Genomic DNA, 25,504 nt, shown 5'->3' with positions numbered 1-25,504 from the left:
TCTACACTTATAATCATGCTATGGCTTTGAAATTGCTTTACTGTACATATCTCATTTAAAAATTCTCCCAAAATAAACTGTTTGCTTTAACCAGATTCTACAAAAAAACAAAAAATTCTGCACTTCTTGGTGCAACTGTAAAGCCAGTAGGGACTCAGCTGATAGTCTCATGACAAGAATGTAGAGACTTGTCAGCTGAACTGCAGGCTGTGTTTACACAGAGCAGATGAGAAACGAGGATGGGGACGAATTAAAAATGCAAGTAGTAAAATATCTGTACTAGGCACGCTTGTTGTCAGTATTAGTAACACCTGTGGATACTTGGAAAAATGTGAGAGAGTTTAGGTTTGGTTAGCTTTTGTAAAATAAATAAAGAAATTCAACTTTTTTTTGTCTTTTTAAAAATGATCCTCTGGCATTAGAACTGTTTCAAACTACACAAAGGACATTTCTGAATTCTCTCTACTTCTAGTCATGGTTGTGCTCTTTCCAAAGAGGTGTGCAGGGTTTTATATTCCAGTTAAGTGAGTAAAAATGTTGTGATAAACAGGATTAAGGTCGTCATTTAGCTCACAAGTAAATCAATACTTTATTGGTTTTTGAGGACACTTAGATTCCAAAGCAAGCTGAATGATGCATAGTTATTTACAACATTCAGCAGACAAGGAGAAACATTATCATTCATGGGGAGAATTAAAGTCCAGAGTTGTCTCCTTTGTAACCACCAGCTCCTGAGGAACATGTCTGGCTCACAGCTGTTGCGTTCTGCACTGTTCACTGGCTGCTTCTGACTGTCTGCAGGGGTTTTATGTTTTGTTGCCTAAACCGCCTGCTGCTGAGGTGGTGATGAGGTTTTTTATGTCATTCTGAGGTACTTTTTAAAAGAACTTGAGCACGCACATTATTACAAAATGCGTTTTCCAACAGAGTCGTATCTTGTGTGGTTGAATTGAAAACGCGTCTCGTTGGAAGAACCGTGTTCCTGTTCACACGACAACATATTTTGTAATTGGCCTTTATCTGGTCTGGTTTTTAAAATGGCTTTTCCATGAAGGCGCTCTGTTAATGTTCAGTCTGAAACTCTCTGTTTGTCTTTCCCTTCGCTTCAGCTCGTCCTCAGCTGTCACTCTGTTCCCTTTGTGTTTTACAGCTGATACGCTTTAAACCCACCTGCACTTTGTTTTCTAAATGCTGTTCTGCAAATTGACTCCTCCTTCAATAAATGACAGAATTTTTTGCTATTCTGACTAAATAAGCTTTGCATCTGTTGCCACCACACATTTTATTGTTTGATTCAGTTTCCTGTATTGTTTGTTCTTCATTACAGGATCATCCTTATCTTTCACTTCTCAAACTGCAGCTCTGTAGTTCCCACAGTTAGACGCCAGCACAGATTTGTTCTTTTTTTTTTTTTTCAGTTTGCTCTCCATCAGCCTTGACCTTTACGCCGTCTCCACACACACACACACACACACACACACATATACACACACGTCCCCTTTGGCTAAAACCAAAATGGGTTAATCTCTCATCACTCAGACTGTGGACTGCGCCAACTTCATTCAGGAACGGGGGCCGCTGGCTCAGGTGTCGCTGTCCCTTTTTCTCACAAAGGAAACCCGATCTGGTGGCAGTTCAGACACACATGCACAGATACCGGCTGCAGACATGATGCAGACTTTTTTACACTTTCTGTCTGTTTGTCTTCCCGCTCAGCTTTTCCATCTGTGAAAACATTTGATCATTGTTCGACATTAACCCGCAGAGGTAACTTTACCGCGGTGGGGGTTTTAGGATAGTGTTGCACTTTCCACATCTGCAAGAACAGAGTCAGTGTGGTCGTTTTGTTCAACCAGCTGCGTATACGTTAGATTATTTAGACACTGATTGTTGCCTCCAAGCGGACTTAAAAAGTAGCACAGTTAAGAACAATACGCATTTGTGTTGTGGGAAGCTGTTTGCATATCTAAAAGGTAGCAGGCCAGAAAACTGTGTTAAGAGTTCAATACTTACTTGGGGGATAGTGACTTGCATTGTGAAATTTTGCAAAATTAAAAATAAATTCAAATTCAAATCATGTTTATTGTCATTTTGCTGTACATACACAGTAGTACAGGCAAGAGACAAAGCATTTCTTCAGGATCATTTGATTCGTAAGGTTTGTAGAATGAACGTCTGGGATAGACAAAACGCCAAACGTTCACTCTCCCTGCCTCCTGAAGGGGGCGCTGCGTCCATGTGCAGCGCCATCACCATGGCAACATCAACAAATGTGATCTTTCATGCAACATAGTAAAGCTGCAGACTAGTTACACACACACAATTAGGTGAGCCGATTATTTATTATTGCCTCTTGTCTTAGTTTATATACTATTTAAATTTGTTGAAGATTTTCGTATTTGGAATGTTCACTTGAGTGCTTTAACTTGGGTCCACATGGTGTTCAGTCTGTTCAGGAATGCTGAGGCTTTGGATGTGATTCTCTGCGCTATTGTCGAGGCGAGCGACTTGTTCTGAATGTGGTTTTTGTTTTCACGACCAACCGAATCGGCCCATATGTTTACTCAGCCTACGAAGCTATCATCTGGGAAGCTCTTTGACTCATACCATCAATTTGCACGTCATTGTCCTCACACTTGCTGGAAATTGGTCACTTTCTGGCTTCTTTCGTCAAAGCAGGAAAAAAAAAAAATGTTGGCATCATCGTCACGTTCCTTCTGAACTTTCCTGTAACTTAACTATTCACACGGAAGCATTTTCCTCATGTCTCCTCTTTTCTGTTTTTTCTATCCAGGGTCGACATGTCAAGACGGGACAACTGGCGGCCATCAAGGTCATGGATGTCACCGAGGTCAGTAACGCCACATCGCTGGTTGCTTTGATCTTTTCTTTTCGTTGAATCCGTCCAAATCAAGTGCAAAGTTGAGCAAAAAAGAAAAGACACAAAGCCAGTTTATGTACACTTAGCACACAACAGGTAATGCTAACAGATTTTTGTTCACTGCAGACGTTCTTACTTCCCAGTGTAGTGGATCCAGAGGTATAACAATGATGGCCGCATCCTACTAAAGTGGTGCTTTTGGTGCATGTTGTGTTACTGTCATGGCTTATTGGGTCACTTCATGGAACAGAGGCAGCTTTAACAACACCTATGTTTTTTTTCTAATGTGAGAACTGTCTGGTCTTAAAGTGATACATTCTCTTCTTGAGCACCAATAAACTGTTGTAGAGGAAGAGGAAAGGTGCAACAAGGAGATGTATGTTAAAATCAATGTCGCAAACGTGATGGAAATATGTCATTTGTGTTTGCTTCAGGGTAAATTAACATGCTTCATGCACTTGATTTATTCGAGAAAGACAGTTTTAATTGCACTTTGTTGCATTTTGCTTTTATTGATACACCAATTCTACCAGCCAACATTAGTAATATTAATTCTTTCTCCCTTAGATTTGTGGTATTTACATTTAGGTTGGTTCATGCATGACTTGAAAACACATGGTTATCAACAGATAGTGTAGGAATCTCATTTTTAACCGCTTTCCTGCTAAACTTCTGATGTTGAAACCGCTTTACTGTCATAAGAAGAGCTCAGTGAAGCAGAGTTAACAGTGATTTTTACACAGCCATACAGCAGGTCTACAGCCGCAGTTACCAGACCTCCAGTAATGGCCACAAAAACGCTTTTTTGTAGATTTGCAAATTAATAGAATTGAAAAATCACTGCGTATCAATCAATCCCAGAACAAAACTACACAGCAGATATTTAATAATGTGTTTTGGCTTGTTTAACTTGTGTGATTTGGAGTTTGAAAAGGACCTTGTGAGGCGCATTTGAGGACGCCTAAAGGTGATTATGCACTCGTTAATTTAGATGCACAAACCCTTTTTGTGGTACTTTGCAGATTTGGAATTGATTCCACATTTAGTCTGATTGCATTCGACAGCATAAATTGGTGCTAATTCTTTACCGAAGCGTTCAATTTAACACCAGAGACAGTTTCCCTGACTCCCCTCCCGCTCTCTATTCTGCACCCTCATGTCAATATTTTCTCTCCAGACACAGTCTTATCATCACATGGCTTCCAATACTTTTAATAACTTATTGGACAAACTGAGTTTTCAACAGATTTTCTCTCTCCTGGGTTGAGGCACTTTAGCCAGTAGTCTTAAACACTAAAGATTTGTGCGTGTGAATGTTGTGATCGGAGCTTCCACGGCGTTGAGTCAAGAGTTTCTGTCTGTGTAACTGGAGCCTGTGTTTCTTAACGTTTATACATTCAGAAATGTCCCGGTAGGCTTTTTAAACTCGCCTTTCGTGTTGCTCACCACTGAATCAACGAACTAAACGAGACAATAAGAAAACAACATTCACAAACACATACTTGAGGTCACGCTACCATTTCCCGCAGATGTCTTAAAGAGGAACTAGTGTATCAACAGTCCTTTAATCTGGGTTAACAGATATGCTGAAGAGGATTGTACTGTCTGTCTTTCAGGACCCTGCTGGTTTTTATCTCCAAAACCTCTAATACCTCATCTAAAGTCCATCTTTTGAGGACAGGGGATGTGAAATAATGGTTCAAACAGGCCATCTGCGATATTGGCAGCTAATTAATCCCAAGAAGATGTTGCTGGAATGTGTCTCCAGATCATAATTTAATTCTAGAAAGAGAAAAGAGATTTTTTTTGTTATGGCATTGTTGCATTGGAGGATTTTCTGACACCTAAAACCTTGTCCTGACATTTTAATCACCCTGTGTGGGTTAGTGCTGAACAAAAATAGTCCTGGAGTCTGCAAAATCTATATGTAGGGGTTTTTAAAATGTAGTTCTCCTCATAATTGACTGGAAAAAGCTTCAGTATACATATTTAGCACCTTTTCTGTAAGCTATTGTTGGAATCTTTAAGCTGAACCCACCTCAGGAACCCTCATGTTGTCCTGCTGTTATTACAGACTAATGGACCTTGTAATAAGACTTGATCGCACATATTGGCTGCATATGTTGAATAGTGCTTTGCATTCTTTCCCTGGCAGCATTTCATTTTTCGATTGCTGAATATTTGCCTCCTCTGCGGTCTTTTCCCCAGTTTGTCACCCCTCGTGGTTTCTCTGTGGCTGCAGTCAGACACACCAATAAAGGAAAGAATGACCACAGCAGTTTGAGCTTGTCGGGGGAATCAATCCGACATGAACCATTAACGTTTTGTGTCTCAAGTCCGAAGAATCAACCGGAGAAAGAACAACTGAGACAAAGATTCTGACAGTCATGCATGTGAATGGAAAGCGTTTTATATTTGGTCTTCCCAACACTGTTCTTCTAACTTGTGTTTACTAAACGAATTATTCAGATAATTGCCATTTGAACAATCACAGTCTACTCGTTAGTGGTATAAATTATATGACGTGATAAGCCGTTATTAATCCCACACTGGGAAAATTTGCATTGTTACAGCAGCAAAGTGAATAGTGCAAACATTTAAGAAATATCAACAGAAAAATAAAAATCTACAGAAGTTCTAGTTCAGATTCCTCTGGATGTGGAATGGATGGGGCTGCAGATCCACCTCTTATCACCGGTGATGATCCTTGACAGAATTTGATGTCGTCGTTGGAGCTGTGAGGGGAAATCACAAATGTAATCAGGACGGGACTTCCTAATGTGGCAGGAGTGAGTGCTGGGAGCAGTGTATCGTTGCACAATAAGATTACTTTGAATGGGATAGCAGCCAAATTTACATTAGTAACTTTTTTTTTACAGCCACACAGGCAGAACCTCTTCCTTGTATCAATCAAAGCGTACTGTGTAGATTAGTTGTGCTTATCAGTCACCCTACCAATCATACGATACTGTTCTTAATTTTACAACTTCTGACAGTTTATTAAGAATGAGGATGAAAGAAGTGGCCCCCAAAAAATGACTTCAGTCACCTGTGGGTGGGCAGACGGTAGCCTCAGTGTAAATACTGGGTATCGATTAGACATGTTGTCCAACGTCCAGTTGGTAAAACATGAAAATGCTGAGAGAATTTGGTCAATGTTGCTTTTAGAGAAAGTTTTAGAGAGCTATCCTGAAATTCCAACATTCATTTAGAACAACAAAAAAAAAAGGATCTAACCGAACTAACCAGCAGAGGAAGTTCTTCACAGCTGCCAGACCTGCTGCATGTCCTGTGGACCACTTATTAGTCAGTAGACGAAAAAATAAATATGCCACAAGAAAGTTGCACTAACTGGATAACCATGTTACAGCATCTGAAAAGCAGTGTTTTAAAGCAGTTTGTGTTTTTCATCTTAGATGGTGTAATTACCAGAAATAAAAAGACTTTTAAAGACTATAAAAAGCACCTGACTCACTTTACAGCTTCAACAGATCTGCGATCTGATCTAAACAGTGCAAAATATGTTAAAAAACAAAAACATAGAATAGTGTAATGTTAAAAAACAATAACAATGTTCAATATTCAGCAAATATCTGTAAAATGAGAGCATTTTTAATACAGTACAACAGTGTGATTTTATGGTTGTACATTTGTACGTGTACATATTTTTGATACGGACATTATGTACATACAGTTTTAAGCTGCTTTTTCAACATGTATATTTCTATATTTTTTCTTTGATTTTTTCCGTAATTTTACAAGACAAGAAAAAAATTTGTGATGCACGACATTAAAATTTCTGGCCGATAACGATATCTGATATAAAGATTTCTGATATTGCCGATAACCGATATTACCGATGTCGATATTCAATTTTTGTTCACACCAAAAAACAAGTATAACTAAGCACTGTGAGAAGGTGAAAACTATTCAAAAGAAGCCCAAATTAGACCACATAGTCTTCTTTATTACGTAACAAAAGTAAAACATATTTAAATATATTTTAACATATTTAACATTCAAGTCCAGGAACATTTAAGTAAAAACATCTGTGAAATAGCAGCAATATCAAATGTAGACATGAAGGCTCTAAAGTTAGACAATCAACAGTTTTTCACATCGGCTAAATTAGTTCATCAGACTAATACCGATATATCGATAAAAACAATAATATCGGCTGATACCAATGTGGTCGCCGATATATCATGCATCCCTAAAATAAATAAATAAATAATGAAACAAGTTTTTTTTTAATTATTTGCTGTTTCTTCATCGTTAATATACATTTTTTCATAACATCATTATTTGTAATATAACAATATTTTTAAAGATTTAAATACACTACTGAAATTCATAGTTTTGATCATTTATATATATATTTTTTAAAAATGTTTATATTCTTTTTCTGTTACTTGTAACTTAACATGAAAAATAACAGTAAATTAGTCAAGAAATTCCAAGTGTTTCTTTTTTTTTTTTTACAGTGTGGTACATTTTTAAAAGTTTTGTTGAAAAATCTAGTTCACGGTCAAATGTTGAAAACGGCTATCTGAAGTTTGGAAGTGAACCTCTGACTGTGGCCTGCAGGAACAAATCTACATTTCCAACTGTGGAGATCAAAGCGGGAGGCGATGGAGGATCAGCTGCATTTGATGGGAAGATGTTTATGTATTCATACGAGCTGAATCACTGAAGAGAAATACACGTGTTGGGAACTCGAGCCGTGGCGGTTACTTTTTCTTTTCTCTCCTTTTTTTTTTTTCAGTTCCACCAAAATGTTTAGAGTCGTCCCTTTTCCACACGGTTCAGCCGTTTTCTAAAATAAACAGTTTGTCTGGACGCCGGCCAAGAATGACAGTGGAGCAGAGGAAGTTGTTTGCATTGGAAAAGATTGAGATTGTGCACATAGACACACACACACACACACACGCACATACATATATTCCATGTAACATTTGTGTGTGTGAGGCCTGTGAAGGAAAACCACAGGAGCTTTCATACACTCACGTGTCGCGAATGCAAAACAACTCAGTTATACATCTTTGTGTGTGTGTGTGTGTGTGTGTGTGTGTGTGTGTGTCCACTCTCTGTTCACATCTCAGCATATGTGCTCTGACCCACATACCACTTCCTGTTCTATATACAGAGTGGGAGGGAGAGACGGACACTTAGCAGGAGAGGGAAGATAAAACACAGTGTTTAGGACTTTAAAGAAACCTTTATTCACATCAGTCGACGCTGATACAAGCAAGTCATGATATAAATAAATGAAGAGTTTCTGCTGAGATCCTGCTTAAAATCCCGACGAATGTCAAAATCATGCTACGATAAATTAATAAATCCTTGCAAATTTCCTAATGTGAAGCGTTTACAGGGAGCTGAATTGCCGCCTTCACTCAACTACTTTCATCAGCTGGTGTTATCAGCTCCATGTCCTGTGCAATAGGAAAGCAACAGCTTGCGCTAAAGGTCAAGTGTGTAGGATTTAGGAGGATCTATTTGTAGAAATGGGATTTAATGCTCATAATTATGCTTTTATTAGAGTATATTGCATTTTAGTTGCCTTAGAATGAAGGCTTTATATCGACAGAAGAAGCTTTCTGCTTATGGACAAACCGAACACTGACTCTACAGAGGATCCCTTTTTTTTTGGATTCCTTTAAGCGCTTTGAAGGGGATCTCACCAAAAGATGTCACTCAATTCTCCACTCTGCACCGTTAAAGCAAAGCGAATGCAGGATTGAAGAAACCAGCGAGAGTAAACTGTAGTTTGAAAGCAGTGAACGGAAAACATCCCACTCCCTCCCTTCTGATCTCCATCCAAAGCCACTTTTCCAAAACATGTGGATGTAGTCTGCCTTAGTACAACTATTGGACTAATCCACCAGTGTGTGAAGTGTGGTGAACTACTTCATGCCTATAAACAAACAGGCTACATCACCACATTCAAAGCCAGCACAGACCAAAATAAGATCAATACTGTCAGTCAGTGTTTGCTCACAACCAGACAGTGAACGTATACACAATTACATGTCAGCTAGGGATGTCGTGGTCTTTTTTCTTTTGCTTCTGATTGGTCATTTAATATTTAGTATTTGCCGATACCTGATATTCTTTTTCTAGATAATATTAAGTGTTGCTTTGTGTAGTGTAGGGCTTTAACAAGTACAAGGGTTCCATGAGTTAGTCTTCTGTGATGGTTAATGACCTCTGTCTAGTGTTAATTCAAGTCAGGACCTATCGGGTTAACGCTCTTATATCCCAATGGTACATGTATCAGCTGCCTTTACACCCTGTATTATGTGTCTGTGGCTTAAAGCAGCCCACTGTGTGCTAATTTGTACGATTTATTAATTGAGTGTTAATTGAAAATGCTGCTTTCACTAAGAAAGTTATTCAAATATATGATACCTGTGTGACAGCAGACGTAAACAATGGTTTTGGCTTTAATTTGTTCTGATAGTGAACACTTAAAAATTGCCTCGATCCCCCAAGAAACTGAAAGAGGACGGAGACACGAGCTCACAAATGGATGTGATCATCTGGCATGTTTAGCAGAGCAAGATGTCTGCTACAGATAAGGACTTTTTTCTTTGATATCATGACGGCGCTTGATTTATTGATTGCTGTCGGGTTGTAAAGTGACTTTAAGCAAACATAACATGAAACACTCCATGAATGCAGTGTCGTAGCTTTAAGGCTAAAACATGCCTCTTCAGGCTGCACATAGCTGAATGCACAGGAGTGAAACAGAGGCGTTTGTCTTTGTATATTCATGTAAAACTGTTGTTTGATTAACTGGATGAGAAAATAAATCAACTATTTTGATAACTATTATCCTTGAAGTTGTTTCTTTTTAAGCAACACCAGTTTTATTTCTTGCTGCCTCTCAGATTTAAGAACTTTTCCTTAGTTTCACTTTGAAGTAAGGTTGGCGATACTAAAAAGACAAACTGGTGATGTCAGCTTTTGATGGATATTTTCTGTTGTTTAATCACTACTTATTCCAAAATTGAAACCATCTTTCGCTGCAGTCCTACATTTTCCATTGTACACACAACTTCTGCATTGCTGTGTTGACTTTTAGCTCCTGACAAGCTCATCTGATGTGCACCAACACTTTGCTGAGAAGGAGACTCCGGTGTAACACACAGTTACTATAATACCTGTAAAACCTCAATTACATGCATCTTTACAGATACACAATTCCAGCTTAATTTTTGTTTTAGTGTGCAATACTGGAATGAAGAGATTATGGCTTGTAGATTCTACAGGATAAGTTTAATTGCTGCTGTACTAGAAGGTGGTGCTTCAGGTGATAACTTTGGTATTTGTTGGTGCAGGTTTTTCAGCAGAGTCGACAGTTTATATTACATCTTTTGGAACCAAAACAGCTCCATTGTGCCATCTCCACCGACGCTGCTGAGATTTTTTTGGGAGGAAAGTGTGTCCCCTGAGGGCTGCTGCGTGACTGATTCTATTCTTCCTGTAGCGTGAATCGTCTGTTGCATTATCAAGCAGTGCACTACACAGATAGTGTATCAACATTTTCCTGTAAGGGACACTTATTAATCCCTGTATGAATATTTTCTCAATCACCCGGCACTAATGTAAGAGGAGAAGGAGGACGGGGCAGGGATGGAGGAAGTGGGACCTTGGAGCGCTCAGATAAGGAGAAGAAATCAGCGAAGGAGTGTTTTTTTTTTCCTTCGTGAAGGTTCAGCTGGAGTGCAGTGGGATTATAGGAGGAGCTACTGCTGCTCGCCTGCTTCTCTCTTCACCTCTCATGCATTTCGCAGCCTCTCTCGATTCTCTTGTACATCAATCCTTTTCCGTCATTATATGCTTTTATTTTTTTTTGTTGGTTACATTTGCCTGTGTTTTCTCTTCTCCTCCTGGCTCAAATCCTGCCTGTGTTCTTCCCGTTTCCATCCATCGCCATCTTTTTTTTTTTCAGCCACCAGCTCTGTTTTCTTTGCGAAATGCGAGCGAACATGAGAGAAATGACAGAGCGAGTGAAGTCATCTTCATCCCTAATAGGAAACTGGAAAGAAAAGCTGTAGAGAGAATTGTAGCTGCAGCAGTTTTGTGTCTTTCGCTGCTGCTGCTGTTGACTTGATGAAATGCAGCAGGATTCACAAAATCGATGGTGATTAGTAGGAAAACTCCACAGCAAGCATGTTTTTCTCAGCCTTCCTCAGTGAATTTATTACTGGTCCTGCGTTCTATTTTTCTCCTGGTTTCTGTCTCGTTGCACATGAACTGAAATTGAAAAAATACGTCATCTCTCCGACTGTCTGCCTGTCTCACCTCCCACTGCTCTGACCAGTCAGAGGTGTGAATGAGAAAGTGGGAAGGTGTGGAAAGCTCCGGGATGTCTTGAAGAATGAAATAAAATAAAAAAAATAAAAACAGTAGTTTAAAATTCCTAGCTGTGTTAAAGGAAATGACCCTACATGGTGTATATTTGAACACTGGCTGCTTTCCGGTACCGTGATTTAGGTCTCCATCCGCAAAATATTTCTTCCACAGAACTTTAGCTGCTGAGTTGTAGAAGTTGAACTGTCATTCTTTCAATTGAATGGATTGATCCAGATATTCACTGGCCCCAGAAATTGATCCTAATGACTTTTCAGGCCACTTCTAGCGCCACCAACTGGTCAGGATGTTCACATATGTACTGAAATAACAAAAAATCTAAACATGAGTCCATCCATCTTAAAACATCAGGACCCTTCTGATACACCATCTCTGATTTGCTTGAGACTTTATTATCATAAACTATGGATATTTAAAATGAGATTGATATATCAAGTAGTTTCCTATTTTTTTTTAATTCGCTCACTTTCTAGCATGTTTTTTTTCATATTTTATATCGCTCTACATTTTGAGCTATATTTGGAGAAACTGTTTGAAACTCCCCAATATTGTTTTGGTTCCTCTCTCTGATCCATCCAGTAATGGACGCAGGAGTTCTGGGGGTCGTGCTGTGGTTTCTGGAACCAGGAAGTTTGCAAGATGAATCAGATTTGTTTTGATGCATCCTGCAGATGCTCAGCTAGATTGGGATCTGGTGGAGTTTTGGAGGCCTGGTTAACATTTTAGGTTCTTTATCGTGTTCCTCAAGTAGTCTCTGAGCAGTTTTTGTGGTGAAGCAGAGCACACTGTCCTGGTGGGAGAGGCTGCTGCCATCGGGGAGTGTCTTTGCAATGGGGAATGTGTTTGGACTGTGCCAGTGTTTAGGTGGATGGTACATGTGATAGTAGGAGTTCCTGAAGCTGATGTTGGCCTCAAGGGCTGGAAGTGAGAATGTGGGCGACAGTGTTCATTGCTCCAGGTATCATTATTGTAACCACTGTGATTTATTTATTTTTTAAATGATTATTTTGTTTTTGATAGGACAGTGTAGAGAGACAGAGAAACGTGGGGAGAAGAGTGGGGGAAGGACATGCAGCAAATGAGGCGCTGACTGGACTCATACCACGGCCACTGCGTTGCCCTGTACATGGGTCGCTGTCTTATCCGGTTGAGCTACCAGGGTGCCCTGCAACCTTCTTGATTTTAACTTTGAAAAATCAAGATTGTTTGATATTATTCTGGGTAGCCCTAGTTCAGGAGGTTTAAACTGGGTCTGTCAATCACTCACATTACCAAATAATCAGGGCCGAACATCGGGTCAAACCAGATTTCTCCTTGGATTGTCAGAAGGAGGGAAACGGGGGTAAAATGACACAAAACTCTTGTAGTTTGAGACAAATCAAGCAAGGATCTTCCAAAGTTATGGCCTCTTTAGGACTAAATTCCCTTTTTGTTTGTCCTTGCTGAGAACCAGTACAATGATAGAAACAAAAGACACTAAAACTTTGGAAAATAAGTGCTTGATTTTTCCAATTCACAAACCTGAAGCCCTATATTAGCTTAAATGAAAAGGCTAGACGTTGATTCCAGCCTGCTTCTTATCTGAAGATGCTGCATAAGGCAGATGACAGGAACACAGCGAGCGTCTAAAATAACGGCTGAAACGAGTCCCTCCAGGTCCCTGGTTGCCTGTCAGAGACATGTCAACCTCTGCTGGCCTCTGTGGAAGCCAAAGCCTCCCTCCTACTCAGCTTCCATTTTCCATTATGCTCCCATTTTGCGGCCGTCCGCTCCCCTGGGATCGCGGTTCTGTTCGCTCCGCTCACATTGTGTGCTGTAATACTTTAACAGCAACATGGCCGCCACCGAGTCTCCCCACCATTTCATGCCCAGGAATGATAATGAGTAGCTTCAGGACGCCTTGTTTTGAAGGACTGGGAAGGGAGAAAGAGGTGTAATGATGGGATACACGAACACGGGGCTGAAGTCATTACAGGAGACAATAATGGAAAGTGATGTTGCAGCGACGGGAGCGTCCGAAATAAATGTGCAGCGTACAAACAAGATGGAGACAAAGAGGCACGGAGTGATGTCATAGTAGTCGTTGAAGCAGCTGTATCCTGACATCCAGGTCACCTTCTGCTGCCTCCTCTCCATCATCCCTCACTGCTCTGTTTGTCTTCTCTCTCTGTGTCTGTGTTCTATCTGTTGAATCCAAATTATGCTTCCTGACAGGCTGAAGCTTAAGCTGATTGTGCCACTGGTAGAGCTCAGTATAGAAACCTGCCAATCGCCTCGGGACCAGATGTGTTTCACTTCTTACACTTTGACATTCCCTCATTTAAGTCATAGTTTTGATGAGTGAATATTGAATTCAGGCAAAGACATTCGTCAACAATGATGCATTTCAGAGGTCTGACTTGTTTTGTTAACCCTCTGAACCCCCGAGGCCTTTTTTGGTTTTTTGTTTGTTCTTTTTTGCTTTTTCTTCCTTTTGGTTTCTTTTTTAGTTGCCTTTTAAGTTCTTGCCCTTTTTTGGAACCGGACCACCCTTGTTTGGAGTTGGGGAAATTTTTTTTTTTGCGTTTGGGCAAGTTCAGATTGCCTTAATTCTTAAAGGCCACCACCGGAAGATTAATTTTTTTTTCTTTTTTTTTTTCCAAAAATTGAATAAACCTGGAATTATCATGTACAGCCTTCAGCCTACAGGAGTTACCAAAACCTGCGTCCTTAATTTGTTTCCATACTTGTCTCCTGTTTGCTCTGTAATAACACAGACTGTAGTGCAGCCTATAGTTGAGCTGAAAGGTTGCCAGAGGAGCACAGACTCTTGTTGCAGATATTTTTTGCAAAAACAGATTTTTACAGTATTTTGTTTTGGTAAATCTTTAAATGAGACATGCAGAATAAGGTGATTTTGATGACATATTACAATTTTAAGCTTAATTTTGGCTAAGCTTCCCAACTGAACGAGGTACCTAGATGAGGCACTGATGTCTGATGGCTTATTGATGGCGCTCAGGAAAGCAACCACTATTAGTTTTTTTTGTTTTAATTTCTGGTTAGAGCAATTTTTTGTGTGTGTGTGTGTTTTTGAAAAAAAAAAATAGAAAAAAGTGATTTTGATGATTTGAGCTTCATTGTGATTAATTTTTCTATCACAGATGACGAGTTCAAGGACCGTCGGAAAGTTGAAAGTCCAGTGATTATTTCTATTTTTACAGTTTCTCGTTCTTATAAGTTGTGTAATTGTTTAAAAGATAACGTGCCCATCGACATATTTGGGGTCAAGAGGGTTAAATTAATAAAGGTACAAATAAACAATAACAGATTTTTGGAGCAGTATCAACATTACAAAGTGTAACTTTAGATTTGGTATTTGTAGCCACTATGGTGCTTTAAAAGGCAAACAGTGACTTCTTTGCCTTCCTGGCACCTTTATCAGGACATCGCTGCAGTTTACTTTCTACAGGGTCCATTTTTAGATTTTCATCTTTCAACTTGGATGTTTTATTGAGGTGTATGTTTTCTCTTGACCATCTGTGCAGCCCAGAACATACAGGAATGTGACCGTTGTTCTGTTTTGTCAGCTGAGGTGCTTCTTCTGTTTGTCTCTTTTAGCTGTTGTTTGTTCATGTCCCACGGTGGATGATGTGTAAGAATGTTCCTGCTGTGTTCCTCCTCCTTCACTCTGGCCTCAGCGCCTGTAATTATTCCAACTTGTTCCAAAAACGTTCCCATGACTGACATTTTGTGGTGGATGCGATGCTCTTTGGACCCACTGAAGGTGCTGGTGTCTGTTTGTGGACTTTCTGTGCATCTTTTAGTATCCGGTGAGGTCTTGGTTTGATATCCAGCAAAATGTCATTCCCATTTCTAGCTGACCGACTGCCTGGTTGACTGACAGGTCGGCTGGCTCACCTGCTGGGCGGCTGGCTGGATGACTGCTGGGCTTACTGATGGTCTGCTGCTGATGAGTGGATTAACAGAAGGACTTGCTGGCCAGGACTCGGGTTTGCTGGCTTCCTGACTGATTGGTTGGCCGGCTGCCTGGTTAAATGACTGGCTGCCTGGCTGGAGCAGTGACCAACTGGCTGGCTGACTGACGGTGACTCAAGGGATTGGCTTGACTGCCTGTCTGACCGACTGACCCCGTCATCTTTACGACAGGCGAAGCTCCTGCTTTTAAACAGCCGCAATAAATCGAAGCAAAAAAAATAAATAACAGGGAAACAAAACTGGCGACGTCTCTACACAGAAACCTGCTGTTTACTTCATGAAAAGAACAAGCGTAGCATGAATAAGCTGCTCACGCTGCTGAACTGTCCAAAATAGACAGAGAGTAAACTTGTTTCCATTTTTAGCGGTAGGAACGAGCAGAAAATATAGAGCAGTTTAACTCAGTAACAGCTTGAAATGCAAAAATAGTTCTAATCTAACAAGAACATATGAGCAGTTTTGTTCCAAAATCACACCTCTACTGGAAATACTCTGCAAATGACTGACAGCATAAAAATTGCGTCTTGAAGTGTGATCGTGTACAAGTTTCTGTTGACCAAACATGAGGCTTACTGGCTGCTCTGTATTTCAGAGATAGTGAAACTGAGCTGCAGGCTTTTACAGACCCAAAGAGGTCGACAGTGAATGCATCTTTCATCTTTAAATACTGAAGTTTGGCAGAGTTGCCCTTTAACCTCTGGGCCTGACTCAGAAATGTCAGCGGAGTCTTGGGCTGCCTGTCGTCTGTTGCTTCTGCAGCTGCAGCGCTCGATAAGACGAGCGCGTTTTAGTTTCTTCCAGCGCCATCGTTTAACATCAACCCGGTAATGAAAAAAAGTGACTTATCCATTTTGACAACCAAACTGACTTTGACAGCCAGCAGAGTGAGGCAGCTACCTGCAGAGATAAATATAAAGGTTGGATAATGTCTTGGCAGTCATCAAGCAGCATTAACACCAGTCGGATGATGCGTTTATTATGGATGCATTAGAACCAGTGGTTAATGTGCCTCCTACAGTTAAGACTGCTCTTATGTAAGTTAAGGTTCTTTACGGTCTGATGTCGTTTTTCTCCACACTGGATCCTGTTGACAACACTCTTCTGTCAGTGTTTGCAGTCCTGTTGTGCCGTATCTCAGTTTCAGGATAAATCAACTAAAAGTGTGCGTCCTTGTTTTGTTAAGCACAGAGCTCTGCTTGTGTTTGGGCTGCACTAAGACACAGTAGAAGTTCTGATCAAAAAGTCCTGAGACTCCACCTTTAAAAATCAAAGGCTTTACCGGATTTGTAGTTGGCCACCATTCCTGACGAAGTAGTTTTCTTGTGCTCCCAGTGCTGCTGCATCGCTCTGAACACTCATTTGAAGTCCTGGTCTGTAAAGCACCATCTGCGATGAGCCTGAGTCTCTCAAAACGGCGACCTTTTAATTTTGTGGATGTGGAAAAAGTCAAAAAGTACGCTCTTGGTGTGCTTCTGGCACATCTTGTCTGGTTTTTGGAAATCACTGGCTCTTACTCTGTAATAAAAAAACCCTGCTGTTTCTTCTGTTGGTGGTAGCTGCAGACCCACCTCTCATCTTTAGTGCTGATGTTTACCATGAAGATTGGCTCAAACGTATATTTTCTTCTCTACTTCACTTTGTGGTTCTACCTACATCTTTATATAGCGAAAACAAAATCAAATCCAATCTACTTATATAGCAAAAAAAAAAAAAAAAAAAAAGTTGACCAAAGTGATGTCCATGTTATCAGATATGCAGCAAAAATGATGTGTGAACATCAAGAAAATATAAAACATGTACAGCCAGCTTAAAAAAAAAAAAAATAAGAAGAAAATGGTATAAAATACTAAAACTATCAAGAGAGGATGGCAACTTGTAAGATCAATTTAAAAAAAAAAAAGAAAAAAGAAATATTAGCACTTGGAGAGCAGCCAAACACATTTGAAACATGTACATCTTGAGGTTTTCTTGAAAATATCAACGATGGAGCAACATTTAATTGAAGGAGGAAGCCTGTTCCAAAGCTTTGGAGATGCTACTGCAGAAGTTTGACCTCATCTTACCCACCAGCCTCAATAATCAAGCAGCTTGTCTGATGATCTCAGGGGCCCAGCGTTGGAATAGCTGCAGAAACAGTTGGAGCAGGTTGAGGAATGGGTGTTGTGGTTGCAAAATAAAACGCTGTGCTATTTAATTAGTAAGTGTTGTTGAGTTTTTAATCCCAGAGATACCCAAAATGTTGGGTTGTTGTTGCAGTTTATCCCAAAGGTGTTAGATGAAAGTTCAACATGGAAAAACCATTTCTTTGTGGCCCTTCCTTTAGCTGTTGCCACAAAATTGGACGCACATGGTTGTCTATAATATCATTGTATGTCGTAACTTTAAAGTCCAACTACAGTCATTGCTTAAAGTCCTAAAAAGTCCTCCTTGTGTATCCAAATGACACATTTAGAAGTTGTAATACTGGAGCAACTTGGCCACACTTGTTCAAGCATCTAAAACAAATACCATATGGACATGAGAAGTGGTCTTTTTGTATTTGTGTGTGAACAGGGGTGTTTATATAACTTTATCTTTATGGTGGATTTTCTAGAGAAGTTGTCATAATTTCTGATAAATTTGAGCAAATCCAGATCTAATGTCCAAACTGAGCCAAAGTGCACCGGCAGTGATGAAAGTGTGGTTAGCAGAGCTGCAACATCGGTACTACAAAGTGCTTAAATGTCACCATCTTCAACGTTAGAAGCAGAAACCGTTTTTTACCTCGCAGTTCCTCAAAGCTTTCACTCTGAGGACACAAGAAGTTGCTGCAGTTTGTTCAGGAGTCCAGGCTGCAGCTGCTGCTTATCGACCAGCCGTAATAACAGAGAAAATGTCCTGTCACGCCAGCCCCCGGTCGGGTTCCCAGATCAAACACTCAGCTGAGGCGAGGCGCTCGCAAATAAATGTCACACAGCTTCAGTGATGTGGCAGCGAGTGAGAAATAATCGCTGGATCTTGTTCCGTGTCTGTCTGGTCTGTACTGTAATATCCTGAGAGTGTGACAGCGAGGGATGCTGGATTGTTTGGCTCCGTTATCGTTTCAGGTTCAGGCTGGATCTGCATGTTTGTTTGGAGTGATATCCGTTTGTTGGACCGGTTTGGACACCGTTTGTTTCCTTGCTTGGCCCCGACTTTCATAAACAGAATGAAAGCCAACAAACAGGGATAAATCCAGAGTTGTAGCTTTACTGTGTGCCTTTTTTTTTTTTTTCTTTAACACAACAACCTGATTTCATGTTTGATATTTTTCTGTGTCCCACTGAGAGCAGAGCCAGATCTTTAAAGCTAAGAGTGAAAATCAGAGAGCCTAAATAATATGCAAATGTGTTTTTTTTTTTTATTACAGCACCCAAATACAAGTCAACAAAGTTCCACTCTGCACACTTTCTACAGTGTTCCTTGATATCCAGCACTGACTGGTTGTGTTGTTTGTAGTAATGCAACAAAAGGCGACGCTGTTAAAGCTTTCAGTACAGCTCAGTTCGCCTGTAGGGTTCATTCAGGGCAAACAGTTTTCATGTTGATTTAAGTTTGATAGATTTGCGAAGATTTGCTTAATATATGCAAATAAAGTCACAACACTTTCCAAGAGCTCAACGTAGCACATCCAAATAGATTTTTTTGTTTAGAACTAGATGATATTTGTTATATTTACTTCTTCTTTACTTCAGTTTTAGTTGATCTTTACACTCTGAAGCAGTCACTGCAATATAAAGTCCTGCACCTCTATGGAAACAAGTTGTAATGCTTTGAATCTTTGTTCATTCATTTGACAACAATTGACAAAAAACTGGAACCCAAGTGACCACAGGTTGCACCAATGCTGGGAAACAAATGGTGTTTTTCCATACATATCTCCACTTTACTGTGTGTAAGCACTGCCTGCACTTCAGCTGAAAAGTCCTTGAATGTTTTTGCCATATGACTGCACAGCTTTTTCAGCTCAGGCAGGCAAGGAGAAATATCTGCAATCAGTTCATTTTGGGCACATTTTTAAACAAGAGCTGCTGTTTAATTTAATATGACAGTGACTTTAATGAGAGATCTCAATTTTTAGCTCATGGTTGGTTGTTCTTCTGATGTAAAAGAAAATTACACATGTTGAGTTCAAGGAAAGTTAGAAATCCTGAAATCCTTCCTGTTTGTACAGTTTCTGCCTGTGATCATCGGTCTCATCCTTTTACAGTAAACTTAGCTTTTTAAACCTGCTGGTGGGTTTTTGACTTTCGAGGGTTACTAGTCATACACATAATTGCAATTATTGATTTCTTAGTTTTTTGTGTTTATTTTGTGCCTCTGTTCGTTTTAGATAAGCAGTATTTGTGCATGTGAGCACCACCTTTCTGGCTTATTATTGGGCTTATAACCAAAATGTGTGAACAGCTGTGGTCTGGTGTGGCTGTGCAGCTAAATCCATGATGTTCATTTTAGTAGGAGCTCAGCAAAAAGGAAAACGGCAGCATGTTGTGAAAAATCGAGTTGTTGAACATAATTGTAAGTCCGCAGTGTTTATGGACGCCATTATAATGCAAGAAAAGACCTCTTGTTTCCTTTAAGTGTCTATAGATTAGAAAATACGTCTGATTGAGCTCTTTAGGTTTGCAGCCTGTGGTGATGTCAAAACAGGATAATTCTCTGAGCTCCTTTTTCCCACGTACAGAACAGAGCAGACGCAGATAAAGGTTCAGCTGAGCACCTTTTCCTGATACAGATGTAGACAGCAGCAGCAGATCAGTGACTTTTAAAGCTACAGACACTGAAACAGCCTGTTTGGAACACAGCTAAAACCAGAAGTATTGTAGGTGCATGGTATAATGCCCAGTCTGTGTGGTATTTAGAGCTGAAACATCAATTTGGATAAACTTGTTAAAACGGATATCATGTGGCATCTTCAAGGGCTTCAAGGCAAACAATTGGTTCCATTAAACCGTAGCCGAGGAAGGAGGCACAAAGTGGAAAATGGTGGAAACTGACGTGGAAATACTAAATGAAACATGACGTTTCTGTTAGCTTCATCCAGCTGTTAATGGAAACAGTTCTATGCAAAATGATCGTAGTCGGCTCAAATTATGAGGATCAGGCGTGATGTAATAATCTTACAGGTCTACTGCTCAGTTGAGACCTTTTAATGCTGGACTGTGAAATTGAAAACACACAATAAAATCATATGGCCACATATGTCCAAAGCTTTGTGTGATTTTGATCGAAGGCTTACAAGCAATACATTTGGAAAATACTTTCAGGTCTAAAGACTTGTAGTAAGAGACAAATGTCATCGATGCACATGGCAGAAAAAAGTGAACAAAAGTGAAAAAGAGTTGAAAACCTGCTGCCTCTGCCGCCATCTTTCCGGGTGACCGGATCTTTAAACGCTCCACTAACAGTCTTCAGCCTGTCAGAGTGACTTAGTGCTAATTTTCCATCCTTCCTGAGAGCCTCCAGCTTCAACAACCTGAAGAAGAAAATAGAGCCGTATTGTTTGTTTTGATCCACATCATTAGTTCATATAATTGCTTCCCAGTTGTCTCACAGGCAATAACAGCGTGTTAACTCCACAATGATGGGCCTCCCCTTTTTCTCTCTCACAGGATGAAGAGGAGGAAATTAAGCTGGAAATCAACATGCTGAAGAAGTACTCCCACCACAGAAACATAGCGACTTACTATGGAGCCTTCATCAAGAAGAGTCCACCAGGACACGACGACCAACTCTGGGTGAGTTTAACACAACATTAATGATAAAATAATGTCTTAAAAGTAGGGATGCACGATATATCAGCGACCACATCAGTATCGGCCGATATTAGCGTTTTTACTGATATATCGGCATCGATCCGATGAACGAAATTTAGCCGATGTGAAAAACCGATGATTGTCTAACCTTAGAGCCTTCATCTCTACATTTGATACTGCTGCTATTTCACAGATGTTTTTACCAAAATGTTTCTGAACTTGAACGTTAAATATGCTACAATATTTTTAAATATGTGTTACTTTTTTTACGTAATAAAGAAGACTATGTGGTCTAATTTGGGCTTCTTTAGAATAGTTTTCATATTCTCACAGTGCTTACTTATACTCATTTTTCAGTGTAAACAAAAAATAAATATCGACATCGGTAATATCGGTTATCGGTAATATCAGAAATATATAATATCACATATCGGTATCGGCCAGAACTTTTAATATCGTGCATCACTAATTAAAAGCAAAGTAATACAAGTTAAATTTGCCTGAAATGTAATACAGGAGTCATTCTTTAGTTGGTCTTGATCAGTCACAACCTTTCAGTTGTTACAAGCTGTATTTTAGTCAATTAAAATACAATAAAACTTCTTCATAGTGACAATTGAGAACATTTTGTCACCTTAAAGCACTTTACACAGCAGGTAAAGAACTTTGCACAGATTTTTACAAACAAATCCCAAGAAAACTAAAGTTGTCTTTGGAGTCTCTTTGAGAAAAGTCAGGGACAAAACAAAGATGGATAAACTTCTTTTCATATAATGTGCATGCTGCCAGTTAAGAATATCGCACATTTCTATCACTTTTCTTATATAGGTTGACAACACATTGTTGTTCTGGATTACTCATCTAAAGCATTCTAAAAATTGTCTTTGTTGTGACTCATGATGTACCTGCAAGCGTTTCACAATCGAAGCCCCACTAAGAAAGTTTCTGTCCAAGTTTCTGTCCACTGAAATGCAAGAGGGCTTTAGAGGAAGTGTTTGTGTTAACAGTGTAATGCAGTAAGTCTAACAGGACAAACACGAGGCTTTCAAATCAATCGTCAATACACTTAATAAACTGAGGGAATTATAACTAAAGCAGCATAAATCTAGATTATGAGTTACATAAGTAATAAAAACACATAACTAAAGCAGATTTTTATGAAAGGCGGGCCTTAATAAGACACAGAACACAGTTGGACCTCTTTCATTTGCAAGAAAGTTATAAATCAACAAAACATCTTTCCTCTGATTGGTGCTACAAGTTTTATTTACGTGAATTTACATCACTTGCAAGTTTTGTTAGAATAGATGTTTGAATATTCACATTGTTACTATGAACAGATTTGTTGTGTTGAAAAACAAGTTCGATGTTTCCCAATAAACAAGGTTTTTTTTTGATAAGTTGCTTCACTGTGTCAGTCGTGACAACAAGCTAGAGGTAATAAACATCAGCAATCAACAAACTCTTCAACATGTAGTCCAGATTAGGGCTTGTCGATTAGTCTGATAATCAATCAGTTTATTGGGCCATAAAATGAAAAAAAAAAAAAAGAAATTTGGGGAAGAATGTTGTTCAGTGTTACCTAAAAGTTAACATGACGTCCTCAAATGTCTTGTTTTGTCAACAAGTCAAATATATTCAATTTGCTGTAATAGAGAAACCAGAAAATAATCACATTTCAGAAACTTTAATTTAATATGTTTGACAATATAATCAGAAAATATTCAAATTTATTAGGTTGTAGTCACAGAAATTTTGGCTTTTTTTTTTTCTTGAAAAATTACCCAAACTTTAAAATGGATTGTAAATAATTTAGTAGATGACGATGAATTGAGTAATGGTTGCAGTTCTGGTCCTGATGGAGGGCTGTTGCTGCTGTGTCAGGTTTATACAGAGTTAGAATGCTTGCATACACTCTGTCTGTTCATACAAACATTGCAAAGTTTTCTTTTACCGTTACCGCCCGTACAGACGCTCACATTAGAGGAGTAATAAAGCTGATGTTACACAATCACACAACAAATCAAAGAAAAGACAAACAAGACGGTGCAGAGGAAATGAATAAAACAAATGAAACAAACAGGAGAGGCAGAGAAGGAGTCCAGGAGGCGGAGAGCAGCAGCAGCAGTACAGATTTACAGCAGCTCGTTTGTTAAAGGCAGGATTACCTGGTTTTATGACCCTGCAGCTCTGCCGTTCCTCGACAGGACAACTCTCACTGCACGGCTCAGCCTCTGTTTGTTTTTACAGCTGCTTCCACGACCCCTTTTTTTTTTTTTTTACAGCCTCCACTGTTACAGCTTCATGCTGGCTGCTCTGTGTGGGTGACAGAGAGCGTATCTGTCATTTTTATATTCTGCTTCAGTCTACTGTCTGCTGAAGAAGACCGCTTAATGTGTTTGTAAAGCGAATCTCCTCGTAAGAAGCAACCCGACATAAGTTTAGTGGTCATTAAAGTATAAGGCAGAGGGAAATTAGAGGAAGGGCTGTTTGTGTTAAAGCCATATGAATCAGAGTGTAGTGTGTCCTCTTTACATCATGACCACTGGCTGGTAATTACAATCTTAAAATAGTTTGCTCATTTTTGTATTATTTTTATACTCTGTTCAACCCTCTGAACCCCAAAACCCACCGGTGGCTGTGAAAGGATGTTATCTTTAAAGAAATCACCAAAATGACATCATGTGTTAGAATCAGAAACCTGAAACACAGTAAGAGGAGTTGGATTTTTAACAACGGTCCTTGAATGTCTCATGTGTGATGTGCGTTGTTTCTGGAAAAATGTGTTCATTCCAGAGTTTTTTACATTTTTGTAAAACAAATAATCAATAAGACTAACTTTGGTTTTGATTGTATTCACATTTTATAGCATTCTAAATTAGTTGTCCTTAACAGAAGGGTAGTTCATCCTTGATCCAGCCTATAAATACAGACGTAGTGTAGCTACACTATACTGCATTAGAGGAGAAGACACTACCATCAAAATCTGACCACGAGGGACCCGACTTCATGAAGAAATCCAACAAAAAATCTACTTTTTGTTTGTAAAATGAACCAAATCCAAGCTTAAAATCGTCATATTTCATTACAATCACTTTATTCTAAACGTGTCATTTGAAATTTTGCCAAAACAAATCCTGTGTTCAAACTAGATTCTATAAAAAACTAAAACCTCAGTGCTCATTGGCACAACAGTGACTGAGCTCCAACCAGCAGTCATGTGACCATAAATTCAGAGACGATTCAGCTGAACTGCAGGCTGTGTTTCCGCCGAGAAGATAGAAGACAAAAATGAAAGCAAATTAAAAATACAAGAGTTAAAATCTCCATCGTTTGCAGAGCTGACATTTCCCCCCAGTGTTGGTAACACCTGTGGACACTTGGAAAAATGTTGGTCATGATAATCCCAGAATTTTTTAAGTTTTGTAAAATAAATAAGATTCACTTTTGCTTTTCCTGTATTTATATTTTATGGCATTCGAAATTTGTTATACTTAACGAAAGACATGAGTGAGTTCTCTCTACTTCCAGACATGTTTGTTCTGTTTCCATAGAGGTGCAGGACTTTATATTAGAACGAAAAATGAGTCAGTGGTGAGCAACAATGTGGCCGGAGAGAAAAAAAAGCCAACCAGGAAACAGAGTTCAGACAGTTAAATATAAACTTTCTTTGAAAACACAGTCACCAATGAAGCTGAGAGATCGTTTATTATCATTTACTAGACTAATAATCATTTTCTGTTGTAATATAATATCTTACACTTTACAAAATAAAGTTGTCCAGATTGAGGCGTTTTGCCTGATGTCCAGAATTACTGACATTAGGATATTATTTTAACCAAACTGCTCGCTGTCAGTCGCCCGTTGAGCTGCATATAAACTTTCTTCCAACTATAAGCGTTGCTGAATAACAATGGTGAGAAAACTACCTCCACATATTAGCTGTTGGCTTTTGTTAATGCCCCCATCTTTCACATTAAGACCACATTTCCCAGCAGCCACGTTGCTTCACTCAACCCCAGCACAGAGTAAACTTGTGGGAACCGATTTTTTTGTTTTTATTTCCGCGGGCCTCTCGCTCCTTCTCCCATCTCTTGTTACCAGATACTCCTTAATTGTTTCGTGCCATTCAGCGCTCCGGCGCATTTGCATTCAGGCCGAGACTCACAAATGGAAAATGCAAAGTACAAGCTGACAGATTGTAGTTTCTCATTAATTCTCTTATTTGTTGAAGGTAGTTACACCACAAAATGAATGTAGTGGTGGTTTATCGAAGGGGGAAGTCTGCGTGATGGTGACTGTTTCTGTCTTCTTGTCTCGTCCAGCTGGTCATGGAGTTCTGTGGTGCCGGTTCCATCACAGATCTGGTGAAGAACACGAAAGGCAACTCGCTGAAGGAGGACTGGATCGCCTACATCTCCCGAGAGATCCTCAGGGTCAGTCATTTCTCACAATGTTTTGTCGCCTTGCACACTGGCAGCAGGACAGATAT

At 39.5% G+C, this 25,504-nt stretch overlaps 1 protein-coding gene across 2 annotated transcripts in view; it reads left to right on the top strand.

Annotated features, from left to right (window-relative positions):
* LOC103370377 (mitogen-activated protein kinase kinase kinase kinase 4-like) overlaps nt 1-25,504 on the top strand; it is a 129,290-nt gene that overhangs the window by 53,669 nt on the left and 50,117 nt on the right. For both annotated transcript variants that reach the window (XM_008299408.1, XM_008299407.1), the window contains exons 3-5: nt 2,795-2,851; nt 20,869-20,994; nt 25,338-25,448. In XM_008299408.1, the coding sequence (XP_008297630.1) occupies nt 2,795-2,851; nt 20,869-20,994; nt 25,338-25,448 (294 nt within the window). The remainder of the gene's footprint in view (nt 1-2,794; nt 2,852-20,868; nt 20,995-25,337; nt 25,449-25,504) is intronic.

This window comes from Stegastes partitus, unplaced genomic scaffold (assembly GCF_000690725.1).
Source record: "Stegastes partitus isolate 25-593 unplaced genomic scaffold, Stegastes_partitus-1.0.2 Scaffold1413, whole genome shotgun sequence".
NCBI classification, from domain to species: Eukaryota; Metazoa; Chordata; class Actinopteri; family Pomacentridae; genus Stegastes; species Stegastes partitus.
Note: the sequence above shows the minus strand (reverse complement) of the source record. Positions and strands in the feature narration are given on the sequence as shown.